Source organism: Microtus ochrogaster, chromosome 8 (genome assembly GCF_000317375.1).
Source record: "Microtus ochrogaster isolate Prairie Vole_2 chromosome 8, MicOch1.0, whole genome shotgun sequence".
Classification (NCBI taxonomy): domain Eukaryota; kingdom Metazoa; phylum Chordata; class Mammalia; order Rodentia; family Cricetidae; genus Microtus; species Microtus ochrogaster.
The window spans coordinates 12,205,951-12,222,459 of record NC_022015.1 but is presented as its reverse complement, the minus strand read 5'-3'; the positions used below and the strand labels follow the sequence as shown (position 1 = coordinate 12,222,459).

The 16,509-nt window shown below is 45.1% G+C and overlaps 1 protein-coding gene across 3 annotated transcripts in view; it reads left to right on the top strand.

Moving 5' to 3' along the window:
- The window catches only part of Ppfibp2 (PPFIA binding protein 2), a 154,053-nt gene that overhangs the window by 100,148 nt on the left and 37,396 nt on the right, over window positions 1-16,509 (top strand). For 2 of the 3 annotated variants that reach the window (XM_026781536.1, XM_026781537.1), the window contains exons 6-7: window positions 4,994-5,125; window positions 16,245-16,337. In XM_026781536.1, coding sequence (XP_026637337.1) covers window positions 4,994-5,125; window positions 16,245-16,337 — 225 coding nt within the window. Of the gene's footprint in view, window positions 1-721; window positions 815-4,993; window positions 5,126-16,244; window positions 16,338-16,509 lie in introns of those variants that run through there. The other variant, XM_013347713.2, reaches the window with a different exon arrangement.

Below are 16,509 nucleotides of genomic sequence, written 5' to 3'. Positions count from 1 at the left end.
CGCGCAGGCATGCATTCGTGCTCACGCAAGCATGTTTGCTCCCACTAAGACAGGGATTTAATAGAGATGAATGAGGTGATAGTGGAAAACTCTGAAAGAAGGAATGTAAGTTCAGTTTTTATTGTGTCGAGAGATAGGAGGAGAGGTTATTTGACTAGAGGACATTGTGAGATCTAAAACTTGGAAATTTGGAGCAGTCACTGAGAGAAACCAGCCAGGGATATGTAAAGTTTTACCAGGCAGTATTGGCAGTTAACTTATAATCAGCTCTGATGAGTTTGTATTGAGACCAATGGGCACGAGTAAATGACTTTCAGTAGCACCGCTCAGGTCATCAGGAGTGGAGACAAATATAAACAGATTTGGTTCCATCTGGGCCCTGGTAAACAAAGGCGGTCAGCTCTGGGTCAGGGGGTGTTGGGGGGGAGGATTTTTCTGGTGTAGATATAAATGACAAACCTCGAAGTATAGAGTGGCTAGGGGAACAAATATTGCTAAAGAAAGTTGATAGACCAGGAAAACATGGAGTTACCAAGTAACCAGTGGACACAGAAGAAGAAATTCTAGGTTGAGGGAGCAAGAGGGATAATTGAAAAAGGTCAGACAAGAGAACGTAAGAGTTGAAGACTCTGGAGGCAAAGCAAACATACTCTGGATGCAGATGAGGACCTAGCTGTTACCCTGCCGCTGTGAAGCAAAGCCCTCAGGAGCTGAGTTCGGTGTGAAGCTGAACAGAAGGTCTGCAAGCGGATACAGGCCGGAACGGTCATTGACAAGGATGCTGAAGCTCCTGAGGAGACGCAGATCGCCTAATGTAGGTAGCAAAGCCATTGATCAAAAGATGAATGCTTGGGTGAGTGGGAACTGCCTTGCTTCTGGGTGTTTGGGAGTCTGTGCTGTAACTGAACAGTGCTGCCTTGGAATATGTGTGGACAATTGATGGGAACAGATAGTGGTTTGCAGGCAGGCCTGGGGTGGGAGATGGATGTTCCATAAATTGGGTTGTGGGGTCAGAGTGTTCTTCATCTGAGATGACTAGGGAGAGGGAAATATACTATGTCAGGTGCAACTGCGGTTCGTGTTGGAAGGAGAAGCATTGAGGTTGCAGGATAGCTAATGCCTGTTAAGTTATGCACTTTAGAGAATCTGATTCCTAATAGTGGCCACAGACATCACTGGGTTTTAAGATACAGAAACTGAGCTGGGTTGGCTTAAGTTTGTTGAAGACTGCCTCACCTCCCCACCCCCACAACCATTAGCATTAAAATTCTATTTTCTAAGCCGGGCAGTGGTGGCACATGCCTTTAATCCCAGCACTTGGAAGGCAGAGGCAGGCGGATCTCAGTGAGTTCAAGGCTTGCCTGGTCTACAAAGCGACATCCAGGACAGGCAGGACTGACTGTTAGACAGAGAAACCCTGTCTTGAAAAACAAAACAAATAAGCAAACAAAAAACAACAAAAAATTCCATTTTTTTTGGTCTTTGTTACTAGTCTATATTAATTGTATATAATGAGTCTCATTATGATATCTTCCCACATGTATATAATGTAATTTGATCATATTCCCCCATTACCCTCTCTTGTCTCACTTCTGACCCTTTTCTTATCAACTTGTGCTTTCATGTCTCTTTTTATGATCAAGTTTTTCAAAAACTTTTCATACAAGTATATACTGTAGTCCAGCGAATCTCCCCATATCCGGTGCCCTCCCTCCCTATCGCTGCAGCATCTGTAATTCCCCCTTTTCCTCCACACCGTTTCAGTTGTCTGTCATATCATGTACACATACAACATATGTAGCTATGTAAAATTTACGTCTCAAACTGGGAGAAAAAAATGTTTATTTCTATGAGTGACCTAATTGTTTAATATGGTTATTTCTGCTTCTTACGAGTGACATAACTTTGTTCTTTATGACTGAAAAAATTGCCATCGTGCATACATACACATTTTCTTTATGCATTCATCAGTCAGTGGATACCTATGTTGGTACTATGACGTACCTGCTGTGAACGTCGCTGCAGTGAACACAGATGTGCGAGAATTTCCAGGGTGTTAACTTGAGGGTTGGCTCTTTTGAGTTCATGTGCTAGAACAGTAATTGGTCACAGCATGGATAAGGCAGGAATATCAATGAAAGGCTTGAAAGAGGCGGAAGCACTAGGGATTATCAGCGGACTGTAATCAATTAAACAGCCTCAGCGTTCATATTAACACTGAGCGTGTCCAACCGGAATGTCCACTTGGAATGTTAGCATGACCAATTCCAACAGCAGCGTGACTAATGGGGGTGGCTATTGGAGCTAATTACAGCACTGTCCTCATCAGCTGCAACACTACTGTGACTGATTACAACCTGGGAGTTTAAACGACGAGGGGACTTTGACAGTGGCCAGAGCGGAGGAGACTTAGATACAGTGTAAGGCTTTTAAAAGTTCCCCAGAGCAATGTCTGGAATGCAGAGTCCTGCACAGAAGTGTGTTGTCATCATCTAAGAGCATGTGGCAGCCCACAGGGATTGTGTTGCAATTGTCATGATTCTAAGTGTTGGCCTCTGGTAGGTGTTTAGAACCAGATGATGTCTACAGAAGACTCTCTTTTGTTAGATCTCAGCACTCCAGAATAATTGTCCTTATGGATCTACCTTGTGGAATTGTCCTTTTGTCCATTCGCATAGGCATCTTGAAAGCTTGTATATCTTCGTGTTGGGATTCACCCCCAGTTGTCTGCAGTAATATCAGTTTTGTGCTAACTATAAATGTGCCTTAATGTCTCCTCCTACTTTTAACTTTTATTTTTGTGTGTGTGTACAGTGTGTGTGTACAGTGTGTGTGTGTGTGCATGTGTGTGCATGAGTGTGTGTGTGTGTGTGTGTGTACCATGACATAGATATGGAGGTCATAGGAAAACCTCGGGTGTTATTTCTTGCCTTCCACCTTCTCTGACATAGATATCATGCCTTGTGTTGTATGAAAGCATCTGTGGACTCTTCTTTGTCTGCATTCTGTTTTGTCATAGTAGCATTGGGATTGTAGTCAGTTGCTACTATGCCTAGCTACTTACTACATAGGTTCTAGGGATATGAACTCAGGTCTCCACACTTGAATGGCAAGTCCTTTATCCACTGAACCATTTCTCTAGCCTTGCTATAATTTTTACTGGAAATATGTATTTTGTGAACTGCCTAAAATTGGTTTTAGAACGAGACAAGTAGATGCAAGGATGGAGAAATTAAGAGATAAGGTGTAGTAAAAGACGGAGATGGCGAGAGGGAAGAGGGTACAGGAGAGAATAAGTGATACGCAGGGAGCGTTGTGAACATCTCAGAAGCCATCATTGTGCTATGTCCTCTCACCCAGGGAAGAACTGCTCTAGCTGCTCTATAGCCTGCTGAGCCTCAGCAACAGAGTTTTCAGTGTTCAGTGTTCAGTGAAGCCCTGCCAGTCTAAGTGGGCTCAGTGAATGTTTGTTAACTACCTTTTTCAACATTTTGTTATTTTTCTTTAAATTCTTTACTTCACAGCACACACCTCCCACCCCAGCTTGGAAAACAGGATGATACCTCCAACGGGAATGAATTCTGAAGTCAAATAGGTCATAGCTTACAAACTAACCCTGCTTGTGTTTAGCGTTATGTCCTTGGCAGATTTGCTTTCTTTCCCTGGGCCTGTTTTCTCATCTGTAAAATTCAGATGCCAGTATTTACTGGCAAATCCCTGAGAAGGAGTGTTAAGAGGATGTGTATAAAAGCAGCTGGCAATCTTTGCTGTAAAGCAGGCACTCAACAGATGTGAGTCTGTCACTACCTTGGACATCTCATCTGACCAAGTATCCCATGGTTCTAATGCTCTAGTGTTCCTGCCATCCAGCCTCAAGCCAGGCTGACCAGGAGGAGCCTATTGCCTGGGCTCAGAGGGCTTCTAGATATAAAGTCAAGTTAGTCTGTAGCCCACATTTACCAGGGACTGGTGGCCTTTCAGGTGGGGTTAGGCAAGTGTCTGTTCCTAGTCACACTCCTCTGTGATGCATGATGGCAGAACAGTTTGAGACCTATGAAATCAGAGACCATCATTCTGTGGTCTGAGATGATGCAGTGTTCAGATCATGCAGGAGGTTGTTTCTTTTCCAGATGCTGTTCTGATTTTTTGTGTATCCTCACTGCTAGGACCTGTATAGATAAGGGTCTACTATGGGCCAGAATTTTTGATCATCTGAATATCACCATTTGCTGATGTAAAAACATTAATTTTATACTGCTGGAAGTATTTCTGGTCCTTAATAACGCTTCAGGAGCTGTCTTGCCTATATCCTCTGTTGTTTCCTCCCGTTTGTGTTTAATAACTGTGTGTTTATGGAAGGTTTGGTGTCCAGGAGCTGGGGTATTTGGTTGTCAGCCACTGTTCTAGTGACAGCAGGAATAGAAATAATCAGTAGAAAATATATTCGTCTACATACCATAGTAGTCAGTTGTAATTTTCGTTTAGTTCAGGAAAGTCATCTCACAGAACCACTCATCAGGACATCTCTGGATTTATTGTAATGATGTCTTATGCTGAGATTTGTAGAAAACTAGACTGATGTTTGATTGTACCCTGGAGCTGGTCTAGAAATTTCTATTTTTAAAAACTATGTTGTCAACATGAGTTCATATTCCTTTGTTCTGATTGAGAGGGCTTGCTGCTTTGCCTTGAGAACAGAGATGGGAAATACCCATCCTTTGAAAGTGCCCATTCATAGTCTCTGAAAATAATTAATAATGGTTACTATGGAGAAATATGTTCTTTTGCGAAATGTCTTTCAAAGGATGCTGGGTGATGTCAGGGGTTGTGCTGTCCCCATGTGACCTCTCGTAGCAGACCATGGCTGCTGTGCAGTAGTCCTCTAGGCAGTATAAGACACAGCGCAGATGTTGCCTTATGTGCTATGGATGGAACTGCAACAGGCCTTGTAGCCATGGTGGCTTATGACGCTGAGATCCATCTTTGCTTACAGGAACTGCTAAGTCGCACATCTCTGGAAACCCAGAAACTGGATCTGATGACTGAGGTGTCTGAGCTGAAGCTCAAGCTGGTCGGTATGGAGAAAGAGCAAAGAGAACAAGAGGAGAAGCAGAGAAAAGCAGAGGTGAGTGTGATGCGTCCTGTCAGGGTGGGGTGAGGTAGGGCCTGGACTGCTAGACCACTAGGCTGTCTGGCCAGCTGCAGTCCCAGCAGGCGCTGGGTACCGGGAATATTCATGCACTAGAGGCACAATGATCTGTTTAATACCAAGTTATCGGGTTTTGCTGTCACTGCACATTGCAGCAATGCCCAAACCACTCAGTTTTGGCTTTAGGGCTCTATCCTCAAACTGCTGACAGGGATGGAAAGGGAAGAAGGATCAGACACATGAGGAGGGACACAAGCCGTGTTTTGTGAAAGCTAAGGTAAGGACAGCAGCAGGAAGGAAGTCAGCCTCGCAGCAGGCCTGGGACAGTTTCAGACACACATTCCATTGTCCACACTGCCACGTTTGTGTGCTTTGCTTTCCTTTCCTCTTGATGAGTCGTGTGGGGGAGCCCACATGCAGGCTGTCTCTGGAAGAATGTTTGCTTGTTTTGTTTTTCAGGCTCCATATATCACTGGTTAGAATGTGCCAGAGCCAATTTTAGATAAGAGTTTGGAGGATTTTAGGCCCAGAACACCTTCTTTACAAGGAGCAGCACGTTTTAACTCTAGACAATTGCCTTCGTGTTCTGTGTTCACACCAGGCGTTATGACACACGGAAGGGGTAGTTTGAAGTTTAGGGAAACCCTGGCTTGTTTACTGACTGATCTACTCAGCAACTCTTTGGGCTTCAACAAATTAGTTGTATAGTTTGCATGAACTTCAATTTCTTTATCTATAAAATACAATTAATGTGTTATAGACTAAATAAATAAATCGCAGATGTTGAATGCCTATCGATAATGAATGTATTAAATCACAGATGTTGAGTGCTCTTATGGTGTTTGGCATTTTGTAAACTCTTGGTTTATATTCAGTTTCTACTATTCAGCTCTCTCAAGAGTCAAAAGATGGAAATTGGTCCTTTCTGATAAGTGCTAACATTGTTTGCACTGACATCTGCCGTGTTTTTTTTGGGGGGGGGCGTGGGGGTTGATAACAGAGCTTGGGCCACTTCTAATATGTCAGAGGATGTTCCTCGAATTGCTTACCCCCCTCTGCCTTGGTTTTTCCAAGACAGGGTTTCTCTGTTAGAGAACTCACTTGGTAGACCAGCTGGCCTCAAACTCATGGAGATCCACCTGTCTCTGCCTCCTGAGTGCTGGGATTAAAGGTGTGCACCACCACTGCCTAACCCTTGAACTGCTTTTGAGAACATGTTTCTCAGTAAGATGTGTAATGGTCACAGGAAGAGAGCTGTAGTGAGCTATGGACAGGAGCTTCTATTAAGAGTGCCAATTGTTGGGTCCCATCTCTAACTTTGAATAATGCTTGAATAGTCCCTGGCTTCGAGCTCCTACCTGTTAATTTAGTTCCCAAATCTCTAGTTATTCTTTTTTGCTTATTTATTTCTATAAGACAGCAGTAATCCTTGCTATTTCCTTAGTCATTCTTAGGACTGGAGGATCACTTGTGTATATCGCCTGTAGCCCCAGCTTAGTGTGGCCATGCAGTAGTAGCTAGCTTTTATGATTCCTTACTGACAGCTGGATGCATCGTTCACACGATGCAAAGTTCACCTAGACTGAAAGCTGATCTCTGTGGCCTGTTTCTTCGTTGTTGAAGGGAAACAGTCCAGTCTCCTGTTAGCAGTGCCCCCAGGGTGTGTGATGTGTGAGCATACATTAGGGGCTTAGAGGCAGATGTCAGAGAGCTCTGTGAAGGGTGTTAAATGGTCACAGTTTAAAACCATTAGCGGGAAAGAGAGGGGGTTGTGGGAGAAGAAGAAGGAGTTGTTAGAAGACCCAACTTGAGAAGTCTAGGGTTAGAGCACAGCATGATTAGAGCCAGACAATCTCACTGTGCCTCTAGAAACCCTTGATTCTGTTTGCCAGTCTATGGCAAAGATGGCCATCTGTAGTGCTAGACTGACATCTACATATATTCTTTCTTAATGGTTCCAGCAAAAGTTGTAGGGTCATTGTGAGTCTCATATGCCTGACTGGGCCTGGCACTCAGGGGTTGGCACCACTTGGTGGGTGTGAGTGTGAGAGTCAGTTCATCCGTGAAGAAAATGCAGAATTAATGTAGAGCCAGGTAACTCAGTTCCTTCTTGGGGATTCGCGAAGGAGGTGAATGCCCCCTTCTGTGATCTGTGCACTAAAGCAGTCACTTCCCTGCTTGCTAGCTGGCGTCTCTGTGGGATTGTTTTTAAAGCCAAGTTTGGGGTTGTTTTCTAGCAGGCTGTTCATACATGAGGCAACAGAGCTCTCAAGCTCCTGGCCTCCATCCTGCCAGATCACTGCTTTTCCCAGTTGCCAGAACAAATATTAGGTTTCCATGTGAAGGAATTTTGTAGGCTGTTCAAACCTGTGAGAGGCAGTGAGCAGCCACATGACCTGAAATGTATTCCTCCTTATTGTAATTGAGCTTACTCTGCTGGTCTGCCCAGGACCTCAGCCTCTGCTGGAAGCTATGTGGAACACCGGTGGCTGAATACCGAGAGTGCCGCTGAAGTCTTACTGCTGTCATGTGATGGAAATGCTGGAGTGAGACATTTTGCTAGCTCAGGTCACTCGTGGTTGGAACCGCATAAAAAGGGAATGCCTCTTCCATTCCTATCCTGCACAGTTTTACCAGTGAATGCTTGTGCCCAAGGCTGGGTGTGGTTTAGAAAAGGTCAGATTTTGTTTTCCGTTCTGAGATAGCCAGAAGGGAAGTCCATTTCTGACAGCTTTGTCACTGTGTAGACACTTCTCTTGTTGCTGTGATAGAATCCCTGACGGAAGCAAGAAGGAAGGAAACATTGTTTCTCACCATCATCGTTATTATTTTATTATTAGTTTTTTTAGTCAGTGTTTCTCTGTGTTGCCCTGACTGTCCTAGAACTCACTGTGGACCAGACTAGTCTGGAACTCAGAAGTGGGCCTGCTTCTGCCACCTGAGTGCTGGGATTAAAGGTATGGACCACTGTAAAAACGGCTTATTATTTATCTTTGAACTCAAAGTTTATGCAATACAGTGTGTCATTGTAAAGAAAGCACAGTAAATGGGACTCCATGGTAGAAGAAGCTTGAGGCATGGCTTGTGATATATCATTAGATCAGGAAACAGAGAGAGCTCTGATTAGAACCAGGGCTTGGTTCCTCCATGTAGACTTCACCTCCTCATTAGTCCAAAGCCCCTAAGATGGTGCCACCATGTAGACATGAAGTATATAACTACATGAGTCTGTGGCGGGGGGTCTTTGACACATAAGATCTAGTAATATGCTGTGCAAAATAAAAATGAAAATGAATTTGAGGGAGACAGATTTATTGACTCAGGGTTTCAGGAGTTCCAGGCTGGCTTCCCTGCAGTGAGGCAGAAGACCACAGCAATAGGGACATGTGGCAGAGAAGGTTGTTTAGGCCAGGACAGCTAAGAAGCAGAGAGAAACAGGAAGGGGCTGGAGCAAGATACATGCCTCCATTGACACACTTTCTCTAACCTGACCCCACTTCCTATGACTTCCCAGTCTTACCATGAAATTATGAACCCATCAAGGGTTAATCTATTAATAAAGTCATAGCTCTCATGAGCAAGTCACTTCCCCCCAATCACATCAACAAAACCTTTAACATATGAGCCTTCCTCAGGCATTTCAAATTCAAGCCACAACACTTCCTGCATGCAGTTAGGCCATTATCCTCGGATTCAGTGTTTCCATGAAAATAGGGTCAGTTTTTTAGAACAGAACACACATGGTTCTGATCCTACCCTAAGTCACGTGGCTTCAATCAGCACCCTGCTGCTTGTCCTTGCATTGTACAGATGGTGGCCAGTCTGTGATACCTGGGGGTTTGGAAGTACTGGTTTCCTGACGACCAACCTTTCCAAGGACTGAGATGTGGGTGAATGCAGATGTTTGCTTTAGTCTTCCTCATTAGCCTTTCACTGTATTTCTGGGTCATTTCAAGCTACCCAAGACTGAAGAGATGTACTTCTGAAATCAGGATCATAGTAGAGTGACTGACAAGAGAAGTAAATACCAGTATTGGGATGATGGGACACAAAGTTTCAGAAACAAAAGAAAACCTCTTTGTGGTACCCCAGAGCAAAGACATTTTAAACACACATTGATCAGAAGGATCCTCTAGAGGGGGTCTGAGTCCCTCGGCACTAGGGTCATAGGAGGGCACTGGTGGGCTCTAGCAGTTGTCAGAGTCTAGTTAGAGGAGAGTAGAGGCCCAGGCTATGGATTCCAGGAAGTGAGGTTATCTCAACTGATTGAGAACTAGAAATAATTTTCAGGATTTTCTTGCAGAACACACAGTGCCTTACAAAATACTGTGTTCTTCCTGTGCTCTGTACCTGAGAAGGAAGAAATTCTGATTTCTGAACTAGAGCAACCAGAATGATGGATTTGGACCACAGAACAAGTACAGGGAAGAATATATCTGCTCAGAGCTGAACTGGCCTGCTGAAAAGAATTTTATTATTTTTGTTTTTGTTTTATTAATTTTATGTTTTCATGTATATGAAAGAAACTGCTAAAAAATCAAAAGTTCATAAGGATATATAATAAAAGCTCCCATAACACCTGTCCTCAGCCAGCAGACACGTTCTATCATTTGTTTCGTCTTCTTCCAGAGTTATTCCAGATGAACATACTGGATGCATGCACACAGACATCCACACCACATGCACACAACCCCCCCACATGCACATACAGACAAACCACGTGCACACACACACACACACACACACCACATGTGTTCACACCCCCCCACATGCACACAAATACTCTGCTTCCTTTATTTCATCCTTTTTTATAAAACAGAATGCTCTTACACTTCTCTCCATGGCAAGGATAGTAAACAGCAAAGCTTTCCTCACTTGTATTTACATCTGCATAGTTTCTAACATCTGCCTATGCCCAATGCAGCTAACCGAGTTCTTTTTGGTGGACGTTTAAATTGTTTCCAAGTTTTTGCTGTTCCGTAGGATGCTGTAGTCAATAATCTTATACAAGTGTGAGCGCTCACAATGGAACAGAGGAGTCAGGGCGCCTGTGCTTGAAATTCTGACCTGTTTCCAAATCTCCCTCTCCGTCTACAGAACATAGAGGTTGTACACACATAGCAGTATATGCTAGGAGTGGGTCAGGCCACTGTTAAACCAAGCATGAAGGGGGAGAGGGAAAGAAGTAAGGAGAATTGTGAGCAGATTTTCAGGTAAGAAGCGGGTGAGGTAGATGATGAATTGGGGAGGTGTTTGATAGCTGCAGAGAGCAAGAGCCCTGGAAAGGGGGTGGATACAGAGTCAGCTGAGGTTATAACACACCGTAGCAGTTACAGCCTCATAAATGTCACCTGCACTTCTTGAATGGCAGCCCAAGGATGCAATGGTGCTGCCAAAGGCTCTGCCCTATAGGAGAGAAAAAGACTGGTACAAGAGGGGATGGCCAGCCCTGGAGTGAGAGTTTCAGCGCCAGGTCCACGGACTGAGACACAAAAACAATCACAGTGCGTGCTTAGGGAAGTGGACCAGCACACCAGTATACTGCTTGGTCCTGCTGAGGCAGAGGGAGGAAAACAGGTGTGTATCCAACCTCTGGCCTACATCTGCGTGCTGCCTGATACAGATAAGGACGGAAGTGGGAGGAAGGGAATAGATGCTGTCTGGATTTTTTTAGTTCTCTGAGAGAGAGCTTCTCTGTAGCTTTGGAGCCCGTCCTGGAACTAGCTCTTGTAGACCAGGCTGTTCTCGAACTCTCAGAGATCTGCCTGCCTCTGCCTCCCGAGTGCTGGGATTAAAGGTGTGTACCACCACCGCCTGTCTTTCTGGATCTGTAAAGTCCACAGTCAAAGCTGATGTGCATCAAATATGTTTGGTGGTTTTTCTCACTTTTCTTACTCAGAGACCAGGGAACAAAACTGAGGAAATGGACTTGGCTTCAGTTAGGGAAATGGAGGGGAGCCTGACTAATACCGTAAAATGGTAGGGGTATGAGAGTACCTGTTAGTCAGAAATTCATGAACCCGAGTGAGGACAAAGCTAAGCACAGGCTGGGTACTCTAGAGAGGAGACACTGAACCATCCTGAACTGCTGAGAAATAAGGTCTGACTGTGTGCAGTGTCAGTAAGAGGGACGGGCTTAGTGTAGTTTCCTTCAGGGAAACTAGGTTTCATAGGGACCAGCACAAGAGATGGAAAGGGCATTTACTAAGGACAGAGGTGCACCTGTGTGATCCATATGAGGAAGGGCAAACTCCAAACAATGCTAAGAACAATAGCCTTTTAAAAGAAAGGTATCTTTTTAATAAGAGGAATGAGAAAGTGCGCTTGTTTCTCGCCCTGCCTATAATAGGTACAAAGAACTGCAGTTCCACACTGAATGTTTCCAGTGAGTTTTTTTGTTGTTCCTTCTGTTTCTTCTGTCTTTTTCTTCGTAAATTCTGACAATCAAATTCAGGCCCTCCTGACGGACTATCTCCCCAGCTCTAGATGTGGCTCAATATATTTTAATATTAGCAAAAAAAATTAAGTTCCTGTGTGTGCTAGGGATCTAAGCCTGGACCTTGTGCATGCTAGGTAAGCGCTGCGCCACAGAGCTTCGGCCCTGTCACTGTATGAGCAAGTTCAGGAAATCTGGAAACAAAACATTCTCATCTTAATTTTAAAACTGGCAGAAAAAGATTAGAGCCAAACCTCTGAGGGATGTGAGAACCTTGAAAACGAAGTAGGAAGTCACAGGCCAGTGAGGTGCCTCAGTGGGTGAGGCTGTGCGCCAGTGACGATGCCAGTCTGCCACGAGGTGGAAGGAGAGAACCAATTCCTCTGAGTTGTCTGCTGACTTTTGATTCATGCATCTTGGCCTCAACACTCTTGTGCACACGCATGCATGCACACACACACACACACCCATCCCAATGCATGCATACAGATTAAGGTATAAGTTTCATCAGACTTAGCTCATTGTTTGGCTGGAAATGTTCCAGTGCATTGATACAAAAACATTGCTCGGAACACCATTTGACAGGATGGAGGAATATAGGCTGGATATTCAAATAAGCCGATTAACATCTGGATGGGGTTAGAGTTGGGGGTGCATCATTACACACAAGTGTGTGTGCTCTGGAGCTCACCTGTTCTCAGGTGTTGGCATGACATGTAGCATGGCTGTAGGTGTGGAGGGAGTGTGCCTGGGCTCTGTGTCATCTACCTTTGCTGCTGCTTCTGCTTGGATGAAGGGATCTGCCAAACTCTCTGTGCCTTGGTTAGAAGGCACATTAGAAGAATAGCCATCCAGTATGGCAAAAAGTAGATGTCAATCTTCAAGACAGGTCCAAGGATGGAGCAGAACTAAGGGGGGGAAATGACATGTTTTATGTTTATCAGAGAGGGGCCTGGCCATGGACCGGGGGTCACCCTTTCTTCCCCATCATGCTTACCCTCTGCAAACTTCCTTTCCTTCTCATCTGCTCTCCAGGGAGGTCTGGATCTGAAGGTGACTGACCTTGTGTGCTTTTCTCTCTTTTCTCTTCCTTCCCACAGTCAGTTCTGAATGTGATCAGTGAGCTGCAGGAACAGATGTGTAGGCTACAGCTGGACATCCACAGGCAGATTCAAGAGCGCCTGTTACTCGCTAGGGACCACCCTGACAAGCTGGTGGCCGATGACCATGAGGCCAAGCCCCAGCCCTGCAGCCAGGACTGTGCCCCCTGGGAGGGGTCACCTGTAGGAGCCATACTTAAGTATACCAGAGCATATGTGTGTGTGTGTGTGTGTGTGTGTGTGTGTGTGTGTGTGTGTGTGTGTGTATGTGTGATATCTCACTGGTGGAGGCTGGTGTTTCTCCTAACTAGAATGGTGTGCAGTGGCTTCGCATGGATCTGCTGCTACCTCAGGGCAGAACTTGGACTTATACAAGCCTGTGTTGACATGAGGTGGGGGGCTCAGGAACCAAAATCAGGCAAAGTTTGAGCAGGTGAAAATAGTCCTCAGAAGGCCACATCCTATTCCCTTTGGGGAATAGGATGGAGGTGCACCACAGGCTCTGGGTGGTGGGAGATTCTCCTATCCCAGTGTGTGATCCAGACATCCCTCTTCTAGGACTAGGTATTTAAATGAAGCTTCATTGTGTGATTCTCTTTAATAAAAAAATGGCATGTCAAAAAGTCATTTCAAATATATGTTTAGAGAAGTTTAGCCCCAACCCCACCTCAAAGAGTAAACACTGAGTTTTCATTTGTTGTAAACACTTAATTCATCTTCTGAATTTCCAAGAAAAATAATGCCTGCATAATAATCACAGTATAGCGAGTTTGTGACTTTTTGGGCCATATGTCAAAGAACTCACAAGAACCCAGAGAACAGTAGCTTGTGTCCTCCTGATTCTGCCCCGTTTGGGCACGGTGCCCTCTCACAGCAGATTGAGCAGCTCCACTAAGACAGGAGCAAAACAGACAAGACTCTTCCTACCCTCTGTCCTGCACTGGACATTGGGGCAGCTCAGGAGGCCCAGCAACATTACTAGAAGATGAATCTCTGACAAGCTCGAATAGACAGCCAAAGGTCTCAAAGCCACTGATGAAAATCAAAGGCATAGTCACCTTATCTTGGAGAATTTTTTTTTCAAGTTGTATCTAGAAATACTCACCCCAGCTATAAGTCATTCTCAATAAATCATCTTATAAAATGCAGGTGGAAGCAGTGTTACTTCATGGCTGATTATCTCAGAATGCAGACACCTAAGCCAGTTAAATAATGACTTGAATATCAGATACTCATTTGTCAACAACTATGTGCCAGGACCTGCTGGGTAAGCAGCTAACAAAGACTCCCCAGACATCACAGAAGAGAACAGAACTAGCCATTGGCAACCCTACAGATAAACCTTATCGGGGATTTGTGGGAAACACCAGAGAATCCTGCTGAGGGGTCTGAGGCCATGTGGAGGTCCAGGTAGGGTTTACCTGGTGGCAGTTAGAAGGAGAATTCTGTGTGGAGAGGTGTAAGTCAGAAGAGGAGTTAATTCTCCAGTGTGACATGTTAGAGCCCATCTGGGACAGGACAGGCTGGTCAGGATTGACGTTTAGAAGCTCTGAGAAGCAAGGGAGTGCCGTGATCAGATTGGTGTGCCTCTGCCACTGTTCCTCTGGGAGTTCAGCAATCAGTGTTTTCCACAGGGTCAAGGTCACAAAGCAGAGCCATTTGAAGAGACTCTGGCTATCCATACTCACTGTTAGACCAGAGTCATGTGGAACGTTGGGAGGGAAATGAGATGTAATATTCTTGGTTATGATGACATGAATAAAGCTTGGACCCAAGTGGTTGATGATCTTTATGCCAATTTGATGTGGGATTCCCCTTCCTATGCCATGAATGCCATTGGTTAATAAAGAAACTGCTTTTGGGCCTGTAGCAAGGCAGAACTTAGCTAGGTGGGAGAAAACCAAACTGAAAATTGGAAGAAGGCGGAGTAAAGGAGAAGCCATGTAGTCCTGTCGGAGACAGATGCCGGAACTTTACCCAGTAAGCCACAGGGACGTGGCGATACACAGATTAATAGAAATGGGTTAAATTAAGATGTAAGAGGTAGCCAATAAGAAGCTAGAGCTAATAGGCCAAGCAGTGATTTAATTAATATAGTTTCTGTGTGGTTATTTCGGGCTTGAGCAGCTGGGAACAAAGAAATGGCCTCCTACTACAAATAGGTGCTTTAGGCTGTTGTCAAACAATATTACAGATAGTGTGGTTTCTGTGTGATTATTTAGGGTCTGAGCTGCTGGGCAACCAGGAAACAAACAAGCGGCCTCCTATTACACCAGTTCTTCTGATAGGAGATAGTTGTTACCTGAAATGATTGTCCATTAAGTAAATTTTGGTTCAAGACATTGGCAGAGCACACTGGTAGTACATACTGTTATCTTCAGTGTGGAAGGCAAAAGTGGCATTGCAAGTTTGAGGCCAAGCTCTGCTACATAATGAGCTCCAGGCCAGCCTGGGCTGTGAGACCCTATCTCACAAGAAGGAAACAAACCAGTAGAGATAACAGCGCTGAGTGTTGCCCCCTTTACTGAAGAAATTTTATCCAGGGATCTAAATACAAGCATGAATTCCTGTTTTATTACTATGTATTCAGGTATCCCTTACCATTCAGGAAGCTTCACTGACTTCCTGTCCGCTCAGCATCACTCTGAGAATGCTGATTTGTAGCTCCCCAGCCTCATCTCTGGTACATGCTGACATCTAATCTCTGCTGTACCACAAAGGCTGTTTCATGAATGCCTCCTGTCGTGGCTCCTCTCAGCATGCCTTCCCTGCTTAACCTCCTCATCTGAGCAGGTCGCTCACAGTGGTACCTGCACTTGGCACTTAGTGTTCCTTTCCCGAATCTTACTGGCTGTGATGCTTAGAGAGTTGCCGATTCCCTCCTCTGGGTTCTCCACTCACCGTCAGTGCAGAAAGGTCCTCCTCCCTCTGCACCATCAGGGAAATTGCCTCTATTCAGCATCTCTGCTTCTCCTACTGACAAGCTTGCCCTGCCAGCTTGTGACACCTGTGCATGAGCTGGGCATAGGGGTTCAGGGGTCAGAGAAAGGAATGACAACATAAGAACAAGAGGGTAATTTTGAGTTTTGGGTGGGAAGGCAGCTCAGTTGGGAAAGTGATGAGCGTGAGGATCTGAGTTTCATCCCCATAACCCATGTTTAAACGAACAAGCATACAGATGTTTGCAGCCTTGGCATTGGAGGGTAGAGATAGGTGGATCCCTGGGGTTTAGCAGCCAGTGGCTGAGGTCTATACTCAAGGTTGTCCTCTGGCCTACATATTTATGAACACACAGATGCACATGTGTATACACACACACATGCACACACACAGCAATTGTTTCTCTCTTATGTCTGGAATTCCCTGGCTTTTATTTTTAAATGACCACCTGGCCTTTTCTGGATCACAGGCCATGTTTAAAGTTCAAAGCTGCAGTCATGGAGCCTGCTGCAGCTGCTGCCGCCCCGACTCCCTCTGCATGAGATTTGTCCAGTTTGGAGACTGTATCTGTTATTCTCTTTGTGTGTCACAGCCCTGTCACCTTCCTTCTTCTCTCTAGGAGTTACTGCAAGAGCTCAAGCACCTCAAAATCAAAGTGGAAGAACTGGAGAATGAACGGAACCAGTATGAGTGGGAGCTGAAGGCCACTAAGGTAAAAGGCAGCGTGAGGAACCCGAGGAGGGGAGGAACCCGAGGAGGGGAGGAACCCGAGGAGGGGAGGAGCCCGAGGAGGGGTTCACTGAGGTAAAAGGCAGCGTGAGGAACCCGAGGAGGGGTTCACTGAGGTAAAAGGCAGCGTGAGGAACCCGAGGAGGGGGTTCACT